A 17783-nucleotide genomic window follows, 5' to 3' on the forward strand; every position below is an offset into this window, starting at 1 on the left:
CACCTCCATGGTTCTCCCAATCTGGTTTTTGAACATCATATTCACCAACCGCTGATAGGTTGCGCCAGTGTTAATCAATCCAAACGGCATTCCTATGTAGCAGTATAGCCCCCTGTCGGTGATGAAGGATGTATGCTCTTGATCGGGACCATACATGGGGATCTGATTGTAACCCGAATATGCATCCATAAAACTTAGCAAGGCATGCCCTGCCATCGCGTCAACCAACTGATCAATTCATGGGAGCGGGAAACTATCCTTTGGATAAGCCTTGTTGAGATCTGTGAAATCCACATACGTCCTCCACTTCCCGTTCGACTTTTTTACGAGCACTAGATTTGTAAGCCATTCGGGGTAGTAAGATTCTTTGATTAGTCCCAACTCCAACAATCAGTCTACTTCTTCTTTTAATGCTATCGCCCTTTCTCCGCTCATTGGACGATGTTTTTGACGTATGCCCGTACAATTCAGGAAGATATTCAATCGGTGACATATTACTCCTGGGTTGATTCCCAACATGTCTGAATGACTTCATGCGAAGATATCGAGATTTGCAATCAAGAAGCGGGTAAGACTTTCCCTCATTTCATCACCTAACTGGGATCCCACTTTCAGAACCTTGCTCGGGTCATCTTTGTCAACCGGAACAGATATTGTGTCTTCAGCCGGCCCCATCTTCTCGGCGGGCATAGGAATCCTGGGATCCAAATCAAAATCAAAGTCATGGGGGTCCTCCACGCCCATTTTTTTATCCGAGGGCGCGTCCCCATGAGTGGGTGCATCTACCTTAGGACAAGGCATGGTTTTGTGCAACGCAGGTATGGAGGCACGTCCTCATTTTAAGGAGCAACAACCTTAATTGCATTTTTGCTCTTCAAGGGCGCGTCCTCTTTTTGAGGAGCATCCACCTTAAAGTTATTTTTGAGATTTTGCAAAATCTCAATTCTTCCTTCCAACTTTTCCCTGTTAACCTCCTTCTGCATGATCTCTTCTATATGGTTCACCACAACTTCTTCCACACTACGGATCCTCGAAACATTACTCAACGCCAAAAAAGGGGTCCCGGTGGTAGGGGTTTCTTCCTCCTCTAGGCCTTTTACGAAATAGTGGGCATGCACCTCTCCACTTGGTTTTGTATGAATATCCTCCGCACCCTTAAATGGAAGACCCTTTCCCTCGTATCTTCTCCTGCGGAATTCCTTAACAGCCTTGTGATAGCAGTCGCGTGACTCATATTGCGACCCTCTCAGACTGCCTACTCTGTTAGGTGTTGGGAACTTTATCATCAAGTGATGTATCGAGGTTATCACCCTGAACGCCCGTAACCAAGGTCTTCCCACCAACACGTTGTGCGCAGAATCCTGATCCAACACTTTGAAATCTATCATTTGAGTGACAGACAAAGCTCCTTCCCCAAGTGTGACGGGAAGCCTAACCGAACCCATAACTCTCACTGCTTCTCCAGTAAAGTCATAGACGTGTGCATCTTCAAAATACATGTCGCTATCCGGGAAACCCAATTTTTTATACGTGCTGTAATACAGGATGTTCGCAGAGCTCCCGTTGTCCAAGAAGACCCAATACACGTTCATTGCCCCGATAAGCATAGTTATTACTAGTGCATCATTACGGGGATGATGTACCCATCTTGACTCTCTCTCCTTGAATGTAATATCAGCTGACTCCCCTTTGAATATTTTTGGAGGTCTATCTTCCAAACTATGAATGTTGGTGAGTGGCGGGTGTCGTGCTTCTCTTGCATTTCTTTCCAATGCCCGACTACTGTCACCGACAAAGGGGTGTCCTCCAAAAATTGCCCTGATACTATCAGCTCTTTGGAACTTAACCTCCGCTGTCTTTTCAGCGTCTTCATCTCACGGGGGCTGCCTTTCATCTTTCCCCTTGTCATCATTCCCCCTGCGTCGTTTCACCTTATCAATCCATTCTCCTAGGTATCCCGCCTTGATCAACTCTTCAATTTCATCTTTCAGGTGACGACACTCATGGGTGTCATGACCGGTAGACTCATGGTAATCACAATACTTGTTCTTATCTCTACTCAGCCATGAAGTCAGATGGTCTGGTTTTTGAAGATTCCTCTATCTTTATTCACCTCGAAGATATGATCAATGGACGCTGCCAGTGGAGTGTAGTTGCTTACTCTCCTTTCATAGTTCGATGGTGGGCTCCATTCTCTCCGCGCGTTCACGGTGTTCACCCTATTAGGGCTTCTAGCATTCCGTCGATAATCCGGGCTCACGGATTTATCTCTCTTCTTGGATTTCCCCTTAGAGTTGTGGGTGTTATCATTCTTTTCTATTTCTGCAAGCGACTGTTCAATTGCTTTAAACGATTTCGCCTGCGCAAGTACATCGGCTAACGACACAGGGTCATTCCCCTGCAGGTGCTTCCAGAAATCTGTTCCCACACGCAGACCAGCTATAAGAAGTATTTTCAGTGTTTCATCAGTTGCGCCCCTCACCAAAGTAGACTCTGCATTGAACCTTTTAAAGTATGAGGTTAAGCTTTCCCCCTCTTTCTGTTTCACATTGGCCAGCATGGTAACTGGCGGTGTATACTTCACTGCAGCTTGAAACTGGGTTAAAAAAAGGTTTTCATCTGTTCCCAGGATGTGATCACACCTAGACCAAGTTTTTGGAACCACTGCTGAGCGCCTTCTCTAAAGGTGGCCGCCAGGAGACGACATCGATCCAAATCAGGTACTTGATATACATCCATCTCAATGTTGAAACGCCCCAGAAATTCTACAGGATCAGAGTTCCCATGAAAACGCAAGTCATTGGTTGTGTTCCTGTATCCTGCCGATAATTGCGCCTTCATAACAGCAGCAAAAGGAGAAGGAGCTTGCGCAGTCGCCGTTACTCTTCCTCCTTCAAGATGGTTGAGCAACCTCTTTAGATCGTTCACATTAAACATCCCTACTCCAGGAATGATTTGAATAATCGGCTGTTGGGGTTGCTCCGTGACTTGTTGCGGTTCCCCTTGATTACCCTCCGGGTGTAGCGGTGGATCTCGCCGCCCCTCGCCCTGAGGCTGCGACTGCGGTATATTACCATCTTAATTTTGAACATTGTCCCGCACGCGGGGTTCCTCCGGGCCGCGTCGCGGTACTTCCTCATTATTCTTCAACCTTTCTTGAATTCGCACGTCATCCCGGTCATGAGGACGCGTCCTGGAACCATTGCCCGTAGCACTGTGGAAAGCTACAGGAATAACGATATGAGCTTCTTCAGTGGAGAGCGCGCCATCTCTCCTATCATTGTAGGGTTCCCTTCCATGTTGGTATCCCATCCTTCCTCGCCCATTCCTTTGATAGCCTCGGTAATAATTTCCGAACCTTCCTCGCGGAGGGGCACGCTCGTGTTCGCGGTGTCGCACCCTATCATCCCTTTGGTATGTAGGGGGCACACGCGCTGTATCACGGGGCCTCGCTTCTCTAGTGTTTCCTTCCTTTTTCCATTCTACCAGTAGCATTCTCAGATCGTCATCCTCCAACCTTATGCAGAGCCTTCTTTTTAAGGTTAAAAAGTCTCTTCCTTCTTCATCTTGATTCTGAGTATTTTCCGCACGACGACGCTCGTCCATCGTACACCCACACCTATGGGGGTGTGGCATAACCTGATTGACAAGATGAGGCCTTTCTCTTCCGTTCGTGTCCTCATCAACAAGCTCCACAATAGGTTCTATATCATCAGAATATTCCAAGCTTCGTGGAGTGATTCGCGGGTTTTCTCCGCTGGCCTGAGCATCTCCTTCAACTACGGGCGCCTTCCCCACGGCGTGGCCGCGACGCGGAAAATGACGATCTCTCCTTGTCCTGCGACGTTCCACCGTATTCAGCCTTGAGTGAAAACTATTAAGAGTATCCCCCATGCGGTACAACTGCCCCAAGATATCAGCATTGCTGATGAGAACCGGATGTGTCCCTCCCACATCCGGAGCTCTCTGTGGATCTGCCATATTTCTGGGCACGTAGGGTTCGTGACGAGCGTAGCCTCCCTCGCCTTCTCCTTTAGATCTGTTATCACTTCCATCATAAGAACTTCCATCATGATTGTAAGAACTTTTCCTCCCAAGATTACGATCTTAATCAGCAGCCCCTCCTTCTAGCGCCAATTTGTTGATGGAGGAATTTGGTAACAACAAAGTTTGAGGTTTCTCGCCGGAATTAAAATCTATGACGGTGGTTCTTTGCCAGAAAATCAAGCGGTGTGTGGTAGTTTGTGGTTGTTTTAGGCTGAGATTGATCATAGTAAGTGGTGGCTCTCTTATCAGCTCTCAAATTCTTACCCCCTCAATGTGCCTACGTACCCTTTATATAGGGATCAAACCTGATGTAGTTCTTGTGGAACAAGAAATCTAATGGGCTTAGACTTCTTATTCCTAGGCCCGGTAGAAGCCCATCCCAAGTCCGTCTTCCACTAGCTTTAGGAATGTCCAACTATGAGGCCCAACCGCGAAGGCCCAAGGCTCATCCGTAATCACAGGACTTTACAGATAGTGCATCTCCCTACGCAAGGATAACACTCCGCTACAGCTATCTCCCTTGATTTACGGACGCAGGTATAGCCACGGTTCACCCCAAGTGCCGGACGCATCCCTGTCCCCCGAATGAGGATAACCCACCAGATAACAGGACAGGTGATCCCAAGCTCTTGGGTGCAAAGTGCAGGATGACTCCAAAGTTCTCCAACGAGGACACCCGTTGAATACAAGAACAGAGTTCCCAAAGCACACACCAATGTTAACCCCACATCCCCAATGAGGACAACCGTTGAATACAGGAGAAGACCTTCAATCATCAGGCATACCCCTGGAGGCCTTCAAGCTTTTCACGGACATCCCCCTCCTTGACCGTCTCAAGGAGGGAATTCTTCAAAGATTACCTGCAACAAATACATTAGTAAAAATAACCTCCACTGCTCCCCTCCATGCAAGCTTTGTCCTGAAGTCACCATTAAAAGTGTATTAACCAAACAAAGGACGCGTCCTAAGACTCTGGGCGCGTTCTCACCTTTATAAAGCCAACATTGTTTCTTCAATAACTGTTTCTTATAGCATGCCACGGCGACAAAACGCGTCCTAATAGGGACGGGCGCGTCCTCCAGCTTCCATTGCCAAAAGACTACATTTGCCAAGTACTTTCATCACGGTTGACGCGTCCACAACGTTGGACGCGTCCTTCCCTACTCATGCACTCCCAAGCTTCGCCATCACCAGACCATAAAACATCTTCTCAAATGTAGGCGCGTCCTCTGTGCCTGGACGCGTCCTTACCTTCTACAATACAATACCGGTTTTGACTGCACTTAATCCGCATTTGACCCGAGTCAATCCAATGTCAAATTTTGGGTATAACACTCTATAATATCAATACTCTTTTATTAAAACGGAATTAAAATAATTCGTTAGTTTGTGTAATAACTTCGTACCTAAATAATATAAACTATTCACCCGGCCTAAAAATATTATACAATTTATAAAAGATAAAAAAAATTAAAATCTAGAAAATAATTAGATAAACTAAAATAAATAATTATATTTTTATGTGGAGTGTAATAAAATAATAGGATATGAATAAATTTCATATCTTAAGATTTTTAATTCAAAGTAGATTTTTTAAAAATGTAGAATTTTAAAAACAATCAATGCATCGCACGGGTTTTAAACTAGTACTATTATATTAAAGACGAAATAATAAAAGTGTGTTTGATAGTCGATCTGGTCGCCGTAATTACAGTAATTTTTTTAAAACATTCTCATAAATAGATTACCATTCATAATATAATTATATGAATATAAATAAAATTGTAATATGTCTAATGAACTTTGTTTAAACAAAATAATATATAATATTCACCCGGGTCGGGCTAAAAAAAATTGTACAATTGATCCAATCCAAAATAAAAATAAAAAATAAACTAAATATAATTATTTGGATTTTTAGTCTTGGATTAAAACAAAATAATAAAAACCAATAAAAAATGAAAGGAAATTCATTTGATCAATGTAATGTCTTCAGGATAAAACAAAATAATACAAAATAATAAACAGGCTAAAACAAGAAATAAATATTTGATAGAATATTCGTTTAGCTCATTTAATGTCATCATGCTAAAACAAAACTAAATATATTATCCATTCAGTCTAAGAGAAAAAAATATATTTAACTATTTACCCCGGGCTAAAATAATATTAAACAAAAAACTAAATATAATTAGCTAGATTTGTTTGATATAATGGATGTGAGGTTAAATCAAGATTTACTAACTTATACTAAAACAAAATAATAAATATTATCGATCAAGCCAATAAAATATTTACTGAACCGGGCTAAAACAAAAAAAATTGAAATGTAATAAGTTGGTCGATATAATATTCTCACGCTAAAATAAAATATATTATCTATTAGGTTTAAAATAAAATAATATTCACCCAAAATTAAAATATAATTAAAAATAAATTAAATATAATTAGCTGGTTGATATAACGGGCCTAAGACTAAAATAAAATAATGTATAATATTGTTCTACACTAAAATTAAAAAATTAAAACTAAAATAAATCTGAATTTAATTAGTTAGATGTGGCCGATATTAGATAACTCGTATATTATTGATGTAAGCTAAAATTTACCTTTTAATTAAAACATAATTATATGTCATAAACACGCGTAAAAATATCAGTAAAACTATATCTTTCAATTAGTCTTATTTTTTTAAAATAAAATATCACTAAATTATATAATATTAAAAACAATCCGTGCATAGCACGAGTTTAGGCTAGTCTATACTATTATATTAAAGACGAAATAATAAAAGTTTGGGTGGTAGTTGGTCTAGTCAATTTAAAATAAAACACTCTCATAATAGATTACTATTGATAATATAATTATATAAATACAAATAAAATTTTCATGTGTCTAATGGTTTTGATTTAAACAAAATTATATATAATATTAAACAAAATTATACTATTGTTCAAATCCTAAATAAAAAATAAAAATAAATTATGTACAATTAGTTGAATTTTATCTATCTGTATACTATTATATTAAAGATAAAATAATGAAAGTTTGGTTTGTAGTCGGCCTGGTCACCATAATTATAGTAATATTTCAAATAAAACACTCCCAAAAATATATTAATATTAACAATATAATTAAATAAATTTAAATATATTTTTAATATGTCTAATGGTTTTAATTTAAAAAAAATGTATAATATTATATAAAATTATACTATTGATGTAATCCTAAATAAAAAATAAAAATAAATTACGTACAATTAGTTGGATCTGCAGCATCAGATTAAAATAAAATAATAAAGACTGATAAAAATTTGAAAGCAAATTTGTTTTGTCGATATAATGTCATCACGCTAAAATAAAAAAAGTAAACGAGGTAAAACAAAATAAACTGAAAGTAAATTTGTTTGGCACACGTAATATCATCAGACTAAAATAAAATAATACATATTATCAATTTGGTCTAAAACATAATAATATTCATTCCACACTAAAATGAAATTAAACAAAAAACTAAATATAATTACCTGGATTTGGTTGACATAACTGGTTTGAGACTAAAACCAAGACTTACTATCTCTGGCTAAAACTATATAATAAATACTACAGATCTAGCTAAAAAATATTTTATCAAACCCCCTACTACATAATGCGTTGGTCGATATAATATCATCAGAATAAAATAAAATATATTATCTATTCGGCTTCAAAATAAAATAATATTTAACTAGAGCTAAAATAAAACTAAAAACAAACTAAATATAATTAAATGGTTGATATAACGGGCCTAAGATTAAAATAAAATAATTTATATCATTGATCTACGCTAAAACTAAAATTCAATTCAATCTAAAGCTAATTCTTATATTATTGATCTGTGTTATAATAAAATTAAAATCTAACTAATTCGTTGAGATTCGACTCTAATAGCAAAATATTTAAAGTTTGATTGCAAAGAAAGAATGCCTAGAATACCCCATTTTTAGTTTCAACTGCCCAAAATACCGACGGATTACGCATTATAGCAGTGCGTATACAACCTTCAGCTTTTTTTGTAAAGAATACGCATATGTGATATGCGTATTCAGTTTTTGAAATTCAATTTTTGAAAAACAAGGAATACGCATGTCGTACATGCGTATTCACTAAAAACAAAAAACTGAATATGTATGTCAGACATGCGTATCCTTTATAAATTTTAAAAAAAATGAAATTCGCATGTTGAACATGCATATTCAACAGGTAATTTGGGCACTCCGTCACGCCAAATGGTATTTTGGGCACTAAGCCCCCAAATGGTGGGTATTTTGGATTTTCACCCGATTGCAAATATGTGTGTAAAATGTTTGGGTTTATATAATTACGGGATTTTTTCAATATCTATAATATCTAAAACTATTTTAATAAAATGAAAATAGAGATGATTCCTAGTTAGTATAATTGTGTCAGACTAAAATAAATCAATACATGTTATTCATCCAAACTAAAAAATATTATACAATTGATTCATGATAAATCAAAATTAAAATAAGAAAATAACTATACTAGCTAAAATAAAATAATATGTACTTTTATTCGAGTTAACATAAACTTTTTATTATTGTTACATAAACTTTTTATCATTGATCCGGGTTTAAAAAAATTAAACCAAAATAAATTTGAATATAATTAGTTATATTTGTTCGATATACCAAAGTAAAGATAATTTGTTTACTATTGATGTGAGCTAAAACTTATATTTTAATTAAAATATAATTATCTTTTGTAAACACAACAATGAATTTAAACAAAACTAAATCTTTCAATCACTGATATTTTTTCAAAAATTAAAATTTCACTAAATTATACACTTGCCTATTTAAAATAATTATCAAATCATATTATAAAAAATTTCTAATAAATAAATTTTAGAGCTTAAACTTTTCACTTGAAATAAATTCAAAAACTATATAATATTAAAAACAATATGTGCATCACACGAGTTTTAGACTAATCTATTACTACTATATTAAAGGCAAAATATTGAAAATTTTGGTATGGTACCTATTTTTTGGTACACGCTAACTTTACCAAATTACCCTTACTTTACTTAAAACTTTTATTAAAAATTATTAATTAATTCAAATCAATTATTAGTAAAAAGTTTATATTCACCTCCGAAATAGAAGTGAAACAATCGTATGCTAGTTGTCTAATGATGAGTACTATCTTCACTGCCTTATCTTCACTGCCTTACTTTGTTGTTTGTAGGATCAAAACAGGCACGCCGTTGGTTTCTCCTTTCACGTAATTTTTACTATTTAATTAAGCAGACAATCACTTGCTCAGATGCATACAAAAAATATATTGATTAAAACATGTTTATCGTCTTGGTTTGGCTCGAAAGGAATGTTAGGTCACACAACACTATAAAAGGGAGTTGAATATAGTGTTTATACAATCAAATCGATTTAGAACACAAAGTAGTAGTTTATTCAATCGTAATAAGCTCTGTTACAGTAGGTTAAACTACTCTCTCAGTGACTAACAATATCACTAAGAGCTGCTAGGGTTACAAAGAATAATTTTCTTGTGAATGATAACATATATAGTGTAAACGCTAAGCTGTGTTTATATAGTACACAGTTACAAGATATCTTCTAATTGATATGAAATATATCTCTTCCTAAAATATATCAATCAAATATTATCTTTTTACGAGTCTTCTAGTCGTCCAACTCCTAAAGCATATCTTCCTTTGTTTAATCCAGATCCTCTCCTAGAAATCAGCCGCACTTTACTTCTGAAGCATATCCTTCCTTAAGTTCTGATATCACAAGTTTTGATATCTTAAGTTCTGATATCTTCCTGTCTTTAGTAAATCCTGATTTCCAGTAAGTCCTGATAAGTCCTGATATTAAGTTCTGAAACTAAACAAATCAGATTAGACATGACATCAGAAATATATCTAACAATCTCCCCCAACTTGTAAATTATGAAAAATATACAAGTTAATAGATTTGATGATGTCAAAAACATTTAAGTACAAATGCAATGAGACTTTATTTAGACAACTAACTACAACTTACAGTCCTTGCAGCTTTTACCAATCTTACTGAATCAATCTGAATCCAAAATGATTCTTGACAAAGTTTGATATCAGCTTCTCTTCTGCATTTCTCAGGACTTGAGCTAACTGTGTTTTGAATTGCATCAGTTCTTCATCTTGACTTCCAATCTGGTAGTTGGCAGTCCTAAGTGTTGAAATATGATTTCTTTCCAATCCATCACCAAGTCTGATTACCCTTGGATGAGGGGAGTCTTCATTGTAGCATAGACATTTCTCTTTCAGAATAACTTCCATCTTAGCAGAATTCTTCTTCATTGGAATTTCTCTTCCATCATCTTCAACTATTTTTGGAATAAATTCTGCAACCCTTGATCTAGAGATTCTGGCTTTATCCCTTATGGTCTTCATCATTAAATTTGACCATCTTCTGGTAACCTCAGACTTTATCTCCAATAGATAATGAAAGAACTGGAGTTCTTTAAGAGATTTGTTCAGCACATCTGATTCTGACATTATGTATGTTCTTCCATCTTTAAGAAATAGAATCAGCTTTTCCTTGACTTTACTCTTATCATGAGTATCCAGTACCACTTGAACAGATATAACCTTGTCAAGGTATTTTTGTGTAACTTCCTTAAGTGGTTTATTAGTTAATAAAAATGGATCTTTGATAGTTACTTCAACTCCTGTTTTGATCTTGGCTTCGCTTGATCCTAACCCAGATCTGTCTCTTGCTTCTCTGGCATTCAATTCAACAGTCATGAAATTAGATAACAGTTGACTTTTCTTAGGATCTGATGGTTTAACATTTTTCCACATGAGTTTCTTCTTATCAGTAACTGTCATCTTGTTCAAATCAACTTGGGCTCTGTCAGAGGTTGATGTCTTGATGACTTGTTCAGGATTTGCAGATTCTTCTATAGCTTGCTGTTCTGAAATTTCTTCACTCTGAACAACTTGAGCTATGTCAGAGGTTGTCTTAGATTCTTCTGTCATCTTTCTTCTTTTCAGAGTTTCAACAGTTTCATCCTCAGCAGCAGCATCATCAAAGACTTGAACCAACTTGCACATAGGAACCATCAGAATTTGAGGAATCTTCATTTCCTGTTTCTTAACTGTCTCCCCAACTTTTCCTTTTCCCTTGTCTTTGGGATCAGTATTAGTTTGAGATCTAGTCCTTGTTGTAGGAATCTCTGTGGCAGTTCTTTCTTTTATCACTATACCTTTCTCCCTAGGTTTGGGAGCCTTCTTTGTATTAGAAGCTTAAGATTTAGGATTTGTCTTCTCAGCAGCAAATCTAGCTTCTTCCTCCTTTAGAGTCTCTAAATCCATTCCAGGATTATGCTTGAGAAATAATCTTTTAGCAATTTCTTCATCAAGAGTCTGAATCTTGGGATCCTTATAATAGATAGTAGTCTCCCTTCCCTTAAGCTTCAGAGTTTGTAAAAACTTCTGAGAGTCTTGACTTCCAGACTGAATCAGAATATCAGACTTTGTCATCAGAATTTGATTATCAGAACTTGCTATCGGAGTTTGAGCATTCACAACTTCAGAACTTATATTCTTCTATGTAGAAGATTTGCTAGAATCATAAATTAATTTCTATGAAGAAACTTTGCTGCTTTGCTTGCTTTGACCTTGACCTTTGCCCTTGATAGGGTTTCCCTGGTCATCTTCAGAATCATCCTTTTTCTTCAGTGATTTGCTAATTGAGCATTTGGACTTAACTACCTTCTCCCCCTTTTTGGCATCATCTGACAGGAGTAGAGAAAGAAGGAGTTCTACTGAAGATTGGATTTCATTGAGTTGTTTTTGTTGAGAGGCTTGATTTCGCAAGACCTCATCCAGTTGAGCCTGCTGCTTGGTTTGAACTTGCTCAATAGCTTCCACTTTTTCATGAATTGGTCTAATAAACTTATTCTTGTCTAGCTTGAGAATCAGGTCCAGCTTATCAGCATTTTCCTGAAGCTTATCAACCTTTTCATGAGTCTTGGAGTGTAGACCTTGAAGATTTTTAGTACTGAGAGCAGTAACTTTAAGTTGTTGCTTGAAATCAGAACTTGTCAGCAACTCATCAGCTTTTGAAATATGTTCTGACAGAACATGTGATCTAGGAATGACGTCAGGTTCATTCCACTTCTTTGTCCATTCAACTCCTCCAAAAGTTTCTTCCCAAGGAACAAGAGCATCTTCTTCAACAAACTTAAGTAGTGCCTCCTTTTCAAGAATTGGAGCACTGACTGGAGCACTTGCTGAAGCACTATCTTCAGAACTTGATAAAATCTCATCATCTTCTGATAACACCAGAGTGTGTGTAACTGAAGGAGATTCTGGAACAATTTCATCTGTTTCAGGTTCCAAATCCAGAATTGATGTAGTAGGAACTTTAGCATTTAGCATTGGAGAAACAGGTGGAATTGACTCTGTTGCTGGTGGTGCTTCCAGATACAAGACAGTTGGAATATTCAGCCTGTGAATGTCAATTTCAGGACTTACCCTGAATCTTCAACTGTAGTTATTTCTTTAAATGGAGAGATAGGAGGTGTGATCACTATGTCTTGAACAGTGTCTTCAGGTGCTGGAAGGGCTTCAATTACAATAGGTTCTGATGAGATCAGAGATTCCTGATCCCCTTCCTCAACATCTTCATATTGAGATTGTGTAATTTTCACACCTGCTCTAGTCTTCCTTGATCTTCTAGATGGAGGAGTGAGTTTATCTGTATCAGAACTTGAAGGTTTTTTCCTTTTCAAAATTCTAGAACCCTCAACTTCATTCTCCTTCTGAAGATTGACTCTTCAGCTTCTACTGTCACAGGTTATGATGCAGGAACCTGGACTTGTTCATCCTCATCAGATTCATCTCTCAGAATCATCCTTCTTCTTCTCCTTGGTGGAGATTTAGGCACAGAGATAGTTCTTTTGGTTTTGGGCCTTTTGAGTCCTATCCCCAATATAACTGGCACCTTTTGAGAAGTACCAGAGGTTGGTTTGATTTTTGATTTGAGATGTGAGATTCTGATAGTAGGTGCTGATGGTTGTGGTTGAGAGGATTGTGCTGGTTGATAGTAGGTTCTGATAGTAGACTGTGGTTGAGTATTGGAAGGCTGTGTTGGTGGAGGTTGAGAAGTAGAAGGCTGTGTAAGTGCAACATCAGGATATATGGTTTATATATGTGAGGATTAGAATTTACTAAGAATTGTTTCACAGATTGAGAAATTTGGAGGGGTCTTAGTATATTCTTCTTATTATCAGCTGATAATAAGTATGTGAAAGCCCTTTTATGAAGTTTAAAGGGTTCAATTATCTCACTAAAGTTTTGGGGCTTATCAGAACAACAAAAACTGTAGATAAGCTGACAGAACCTAGCAAAATTAACAGTATTTGGGTCCTTTTTCATCCTATCCCCAATAAAACCTAGCACATCACTAGCATAATCAAAATGAGTTTGATTAAGAAGAGCATACCCAATTTGCTGACTCATGATTGGAATAAGATCAAAGTTGGAGCATTTGTTCGCAAAGGATTTGGTAATACAGTCGAAAAAGAAGCTCCACTCCCTCCTGATGTAGGGCCTCTTCAGTTGTCCCATCTTGGACAAAGATTTCTCATAGCCAAGATTTGCCATCATGTTTTGAAGTACTGACTCTCCAACGTGTGAACTGTAAATTCATTTTTTTGGAAAATGCAATGCTTGTCGAACAGTTGACAAGGTGACCAAGTGCTCATCTTCTTTTGTTGTAAAAATAATGCCCGGGGACCCATTTTCACCACCACCATCATAGACTCTAGACCTCCAAAACTCCAGAATTTGCTTGCCTGAGAGAGTCTGTGGTTGGGTCAGAGCATACCCAATTTCACTTCGAGCAAGAAAATCTTGAATGAAGTGAAGTTCTGAAGGAGCCTCGTCCTTGTTGAGAATAGCCATGTAGTTGTTGGGAACAAAATTTGCTCCATCATAGATAAGGTCCTTTGGTGCCATTTCTGTGAGAAAATAAGTGAAAAGTTGTGTGTTTGCAAGGTGTTTGATAAAATGCCTGTAAGAAAGTCCGTCAGAAAATAGAGAGAAAAAGAGAGAGGGAGAGAAAAGAAATGAGAGATAAGATAAGAGAGAAGCTAAAAGATTTGATAATCTTCTATCTCTAATATTTATACTCTTTCCACTCAACGGCTCTTTTTGGAAGTAAAACCAACATTTTACACCTGGCAGCATATAAACAGTCAAAACATTATTAGTTGGCACGGTAAACATGCAGTAATTATTGCTCACATGCGGTTACCAAAACAAACACGCAACCCATTAACCAAATGATTATCACTATTTTTATCTTCACTTAATTACTTTCCTGTAAAATATAACCGTTACAGTAAATACTAAAAATAAGTCAAGTAATTAAAATATGACACGTAAGCATCAGAGTTTGCATCAAAACTTGACTCTTATCAGAATTTAACGGTCATCAGAACATGGCTTCTGTAATCAAAAAGTGAATGACTTTTTCTGTGATTCTTCACACAAATACTGACTGGTATCTTCAGAGTTTAATCATCGGAACATAATCAGAACTTGTTCTCAGAATTTATGCATATAATACTTAACTATTTATCAGAAACAACTTAATCACCACAGTAATTTTCATCATTTATATGGAGTGATAGTGTGTGTATGTGCAAATGATCAGATAAGGATTAAACTCTGATAAACTTCAGTATATCTTAGAAATAAGGCATAACTAAGAAAAATGCTTAAAATCTGTCTTGAATTGTGAAGTCTACTGTAGAATAAAGTTATACAAGAATCCACCTCAACTGTTTATGCTTATTTTATGCATCTTTTGAAATTCTTTAGAGAGTGGCTACACAGTGTAAATGAGTTACAACTGCCATCATAATGTATGCTGTTATCTATATATTTCTCTAGTAATCAGAGAATGTGAAAAGTCACCAAGAAAAATCAATTTTCTTTTCAAATACATATAACTTAATACCAACAATGCACTTGGATCTTCCCTCTCACATATTTACTCTAGATCTCAAAGGAGTACCTAATTTCAATTTTTCTTTTCTTTTATTTTCTTCAGATAAGTGAGGCTTATCAAGCATGTAGTTCATCCTTAAGATTTACTGACATCAGAATTTGACAGATAAGAAGCAATAATCTAGTTTGTGACTTAGTAATAAGATATACAAAGTAAATTTGACTAAGATCAAAATCAGAATTTGCTTGTGTTATTGATTTCCACATAAATAACTAATTCAAACATGGGATACATAGTTTGTTAAAGACTACTAAGTCAGCATCTAACAAGATAATCCTCATTGGATTGAATAGTCACAGAATATTCAAAACACTTTCAGAGTTTATTGGAACACATCAGATAACAAGCAGTGTTTAATATGTAACAATTTAAGCACATATTACATTGAGATAAGAAAATCTGTAAACACTGATCATAAAGTCTGATGTATGAGAACAAAAACTAAACAAATTTTGAGAAAGAACCTGAAACCATTCCAAGTTCATTTACCAGTCTTGTAAAAGTAGCTTCACATAGTGGTTTTGTGAAGATATCTGCTAGTTGTTGATCTGTTAGAACAAAATGCAATTCCACTGTACCTTCCATCACATGTTCCCTTATAAAATGGTACCTAATACTGATGTGCTTTGTTATTGAGTGTTGAACTGGATTTCCTGTCATAGCAATAGCACTTTGATTATCACAGTAAATAGGTATTTTAGAAAATTCTAACCCATAGTTCAGTAGCTGATTCTTCATCCAAAGAATCTGTGCACAACAGCTTCCTGCAGCAATATATTATGCTTCTGCAGTTGATGTGGAAATTGATTTCTGTTTCTTGCTAAAGCAAGAAACCAATCTGCCTTCAAGAAATTGGCAGCTTCCACTAGTACTTTTCTTGTCTATTTTGCATCCTGCAAAATCTGCATCTGAGTAACCTATTAGCTTAAAATCTGATTCCTTAAGATACCACAATCCTAGATCAGCTGTACCCTTGAGGTACTTGAAAAATTCTTTTAACAGCTATTAGATGAGGTTCTCTTGGATCGGCCTGAAATCTTGCACAAAGACAGGTAGCATACATGATATCAGGTCTACTTATAGTTAAATAGAGTAAAGAGCCAATCATACCTCTGTAGTTAGTAATATCTACTGATGCTCCAGTATCTTTATCTAACTTGGTGGCAGTGGCCATGGGAGTTGATGCAGTAGAACTGTCTTGCATTCCAAACTTCTTGAGTAAATTTCTGGTGTACTTGGATTGATTTATGAAAGTACCTTCTTCAGTTTGCTTGACTTGAAGTCCCAGAAAATAGCTAAGTTCTGCCACCATACTCATTTGATATCTTGACTGCATTAATTTAGAAAATCTTTCACAAAGCTTTGTATTTGTAGAGCCAAAGATGATATCATCAACATATATCTGTACCAAAAGTAAGTCCTTTCCACGGTTGAGGTAGAATAAAGTCTTGTCAATTGTGCCTCTGTGAAATCCACTTTCCAGAAGGAATTGAGTCAGAGTCTCATACCATGCTCTAGGAGCTTGCTTAAGCCTATAAAGTGCTTTATCAAGCTTGTAGACATGATTTGGAAATTTTGGATCTACAAAGCCTGGAGGTTGTTTAACATATACCTCTTCCTCTAATTCACCATTGAGAAAAGCACTTTTCACATCCATTTGAAAGACTTTGAACTTCTTGTGAGCAGCATAAGCCAAAAAGATTCTTATGACTTCCAATCTAGCAACTGGAGCAAATGTTTCATCATAGTGAATACCCTCCTGTTGAGAGTAACCTTTAGCAACCAGCCTTGCTTTGTTTCTTGTAATTATGCCATCCCTGTCAGTTTTATTTCTGAACACCCATTTTGTAACAACAATGAATCTGTCCTTTGGTCTTGGCACTAGGGTCTGGACTTTATTTCTTTCAAATTCATTTAACTCTTCCTGCATTATATGCGCCCAATCAGCATCTTGAAGAGCTTCTTCCACTTTCTTTGGTTCAGTCTGAGATAGAAAGGAATGATATCGACATTAATTTGATGTTGCTGTTCTAGTTCTGACACCAGCTTCAGGATCTCCAATTATTAAGTCAGGTGTATGTGATTTAGTCCACTTCCTTGCAGATGGAAGTTGACCTCTAGAACTAAATCCTCCCCCATGATCCATGCTGTCTCCATCAGCATTTTCTGATGCTCCCCCTGAAATTATGCTCTCTGAGATTCCAGAATTTGAGTTGGATCCTTCAGGAATTGAAGAATCAGAGTTTCCAGAATTGTCAGAATTTGGCTCATCAGCACTTGATGAATCAGATTTTGAAGAACAAGTGACTGATTCTGATGCTTCTTGAGAGTCTTGAGATGTGGTATGTTCATCAGCTTACTCCCCCTGAACAGGTGCATTTTCCTTTGGAGTAGTTACCAAAGTTTCAATGACATCAGAATTTAACCCGTCAGAACTTACAGGATCAGGATTTAGGTCATCAAAATTTACAGAATCAGAATTTATATCTTCATTTTCAAATCTCAGCTGATCATGATCATTGAAATATTCAAGTCCAGTAATCTTTTTATCATCAAAAGATACATTGATAGATTCCATGACAACCCTTATTCTTAAATTGTAGACTCTGAAGGCTTTTGTGGAAAGTGGATATCCAATAAAAATTCCTTT

At 36.5% G+C, this 17783-nt stretch overlaps 1 protein-coding gene across 1 annotated transcript; it reads right to left on the reverse strand.

The window, feature by feature from the left end:
- Window positions 1-839: 839 nt before the first annotated feature.
- Window positions 840-2841, reverse strand: LOC141660794 (uncharacterized). The gene is made up of 4 exons (XM_074467777.1): window positions 2643-2841; window positions 2114-2583; window positions 1879-2000; window positions 840-1782 (listed from the first exon to the last, which is right to left on the reverse strand). Exons 1-4 carry the CDS (start codon window positions 2839-2841, stop codon window positions 840-842), a joined length of 1734 nt encoding a protein of 577 aa, XP_074323878.1.
- Between the last annotated feature and the right edge of the window lie 14942 nt (window positions 2842-17783).

This window comes from Apium graveolens, chromosome 5 (genome assembly GCF_009905375.1).
Source record: "Apium graveolens cultivar Ventura chromosome 5, ASM990537v1, whole genome shotgun sequence".
NCBI lineage: Eukaryota > Viridiplantae > Streptophyta > Magnoliopsida > Apiales > Apiaceae > Apium > Apium graveolens.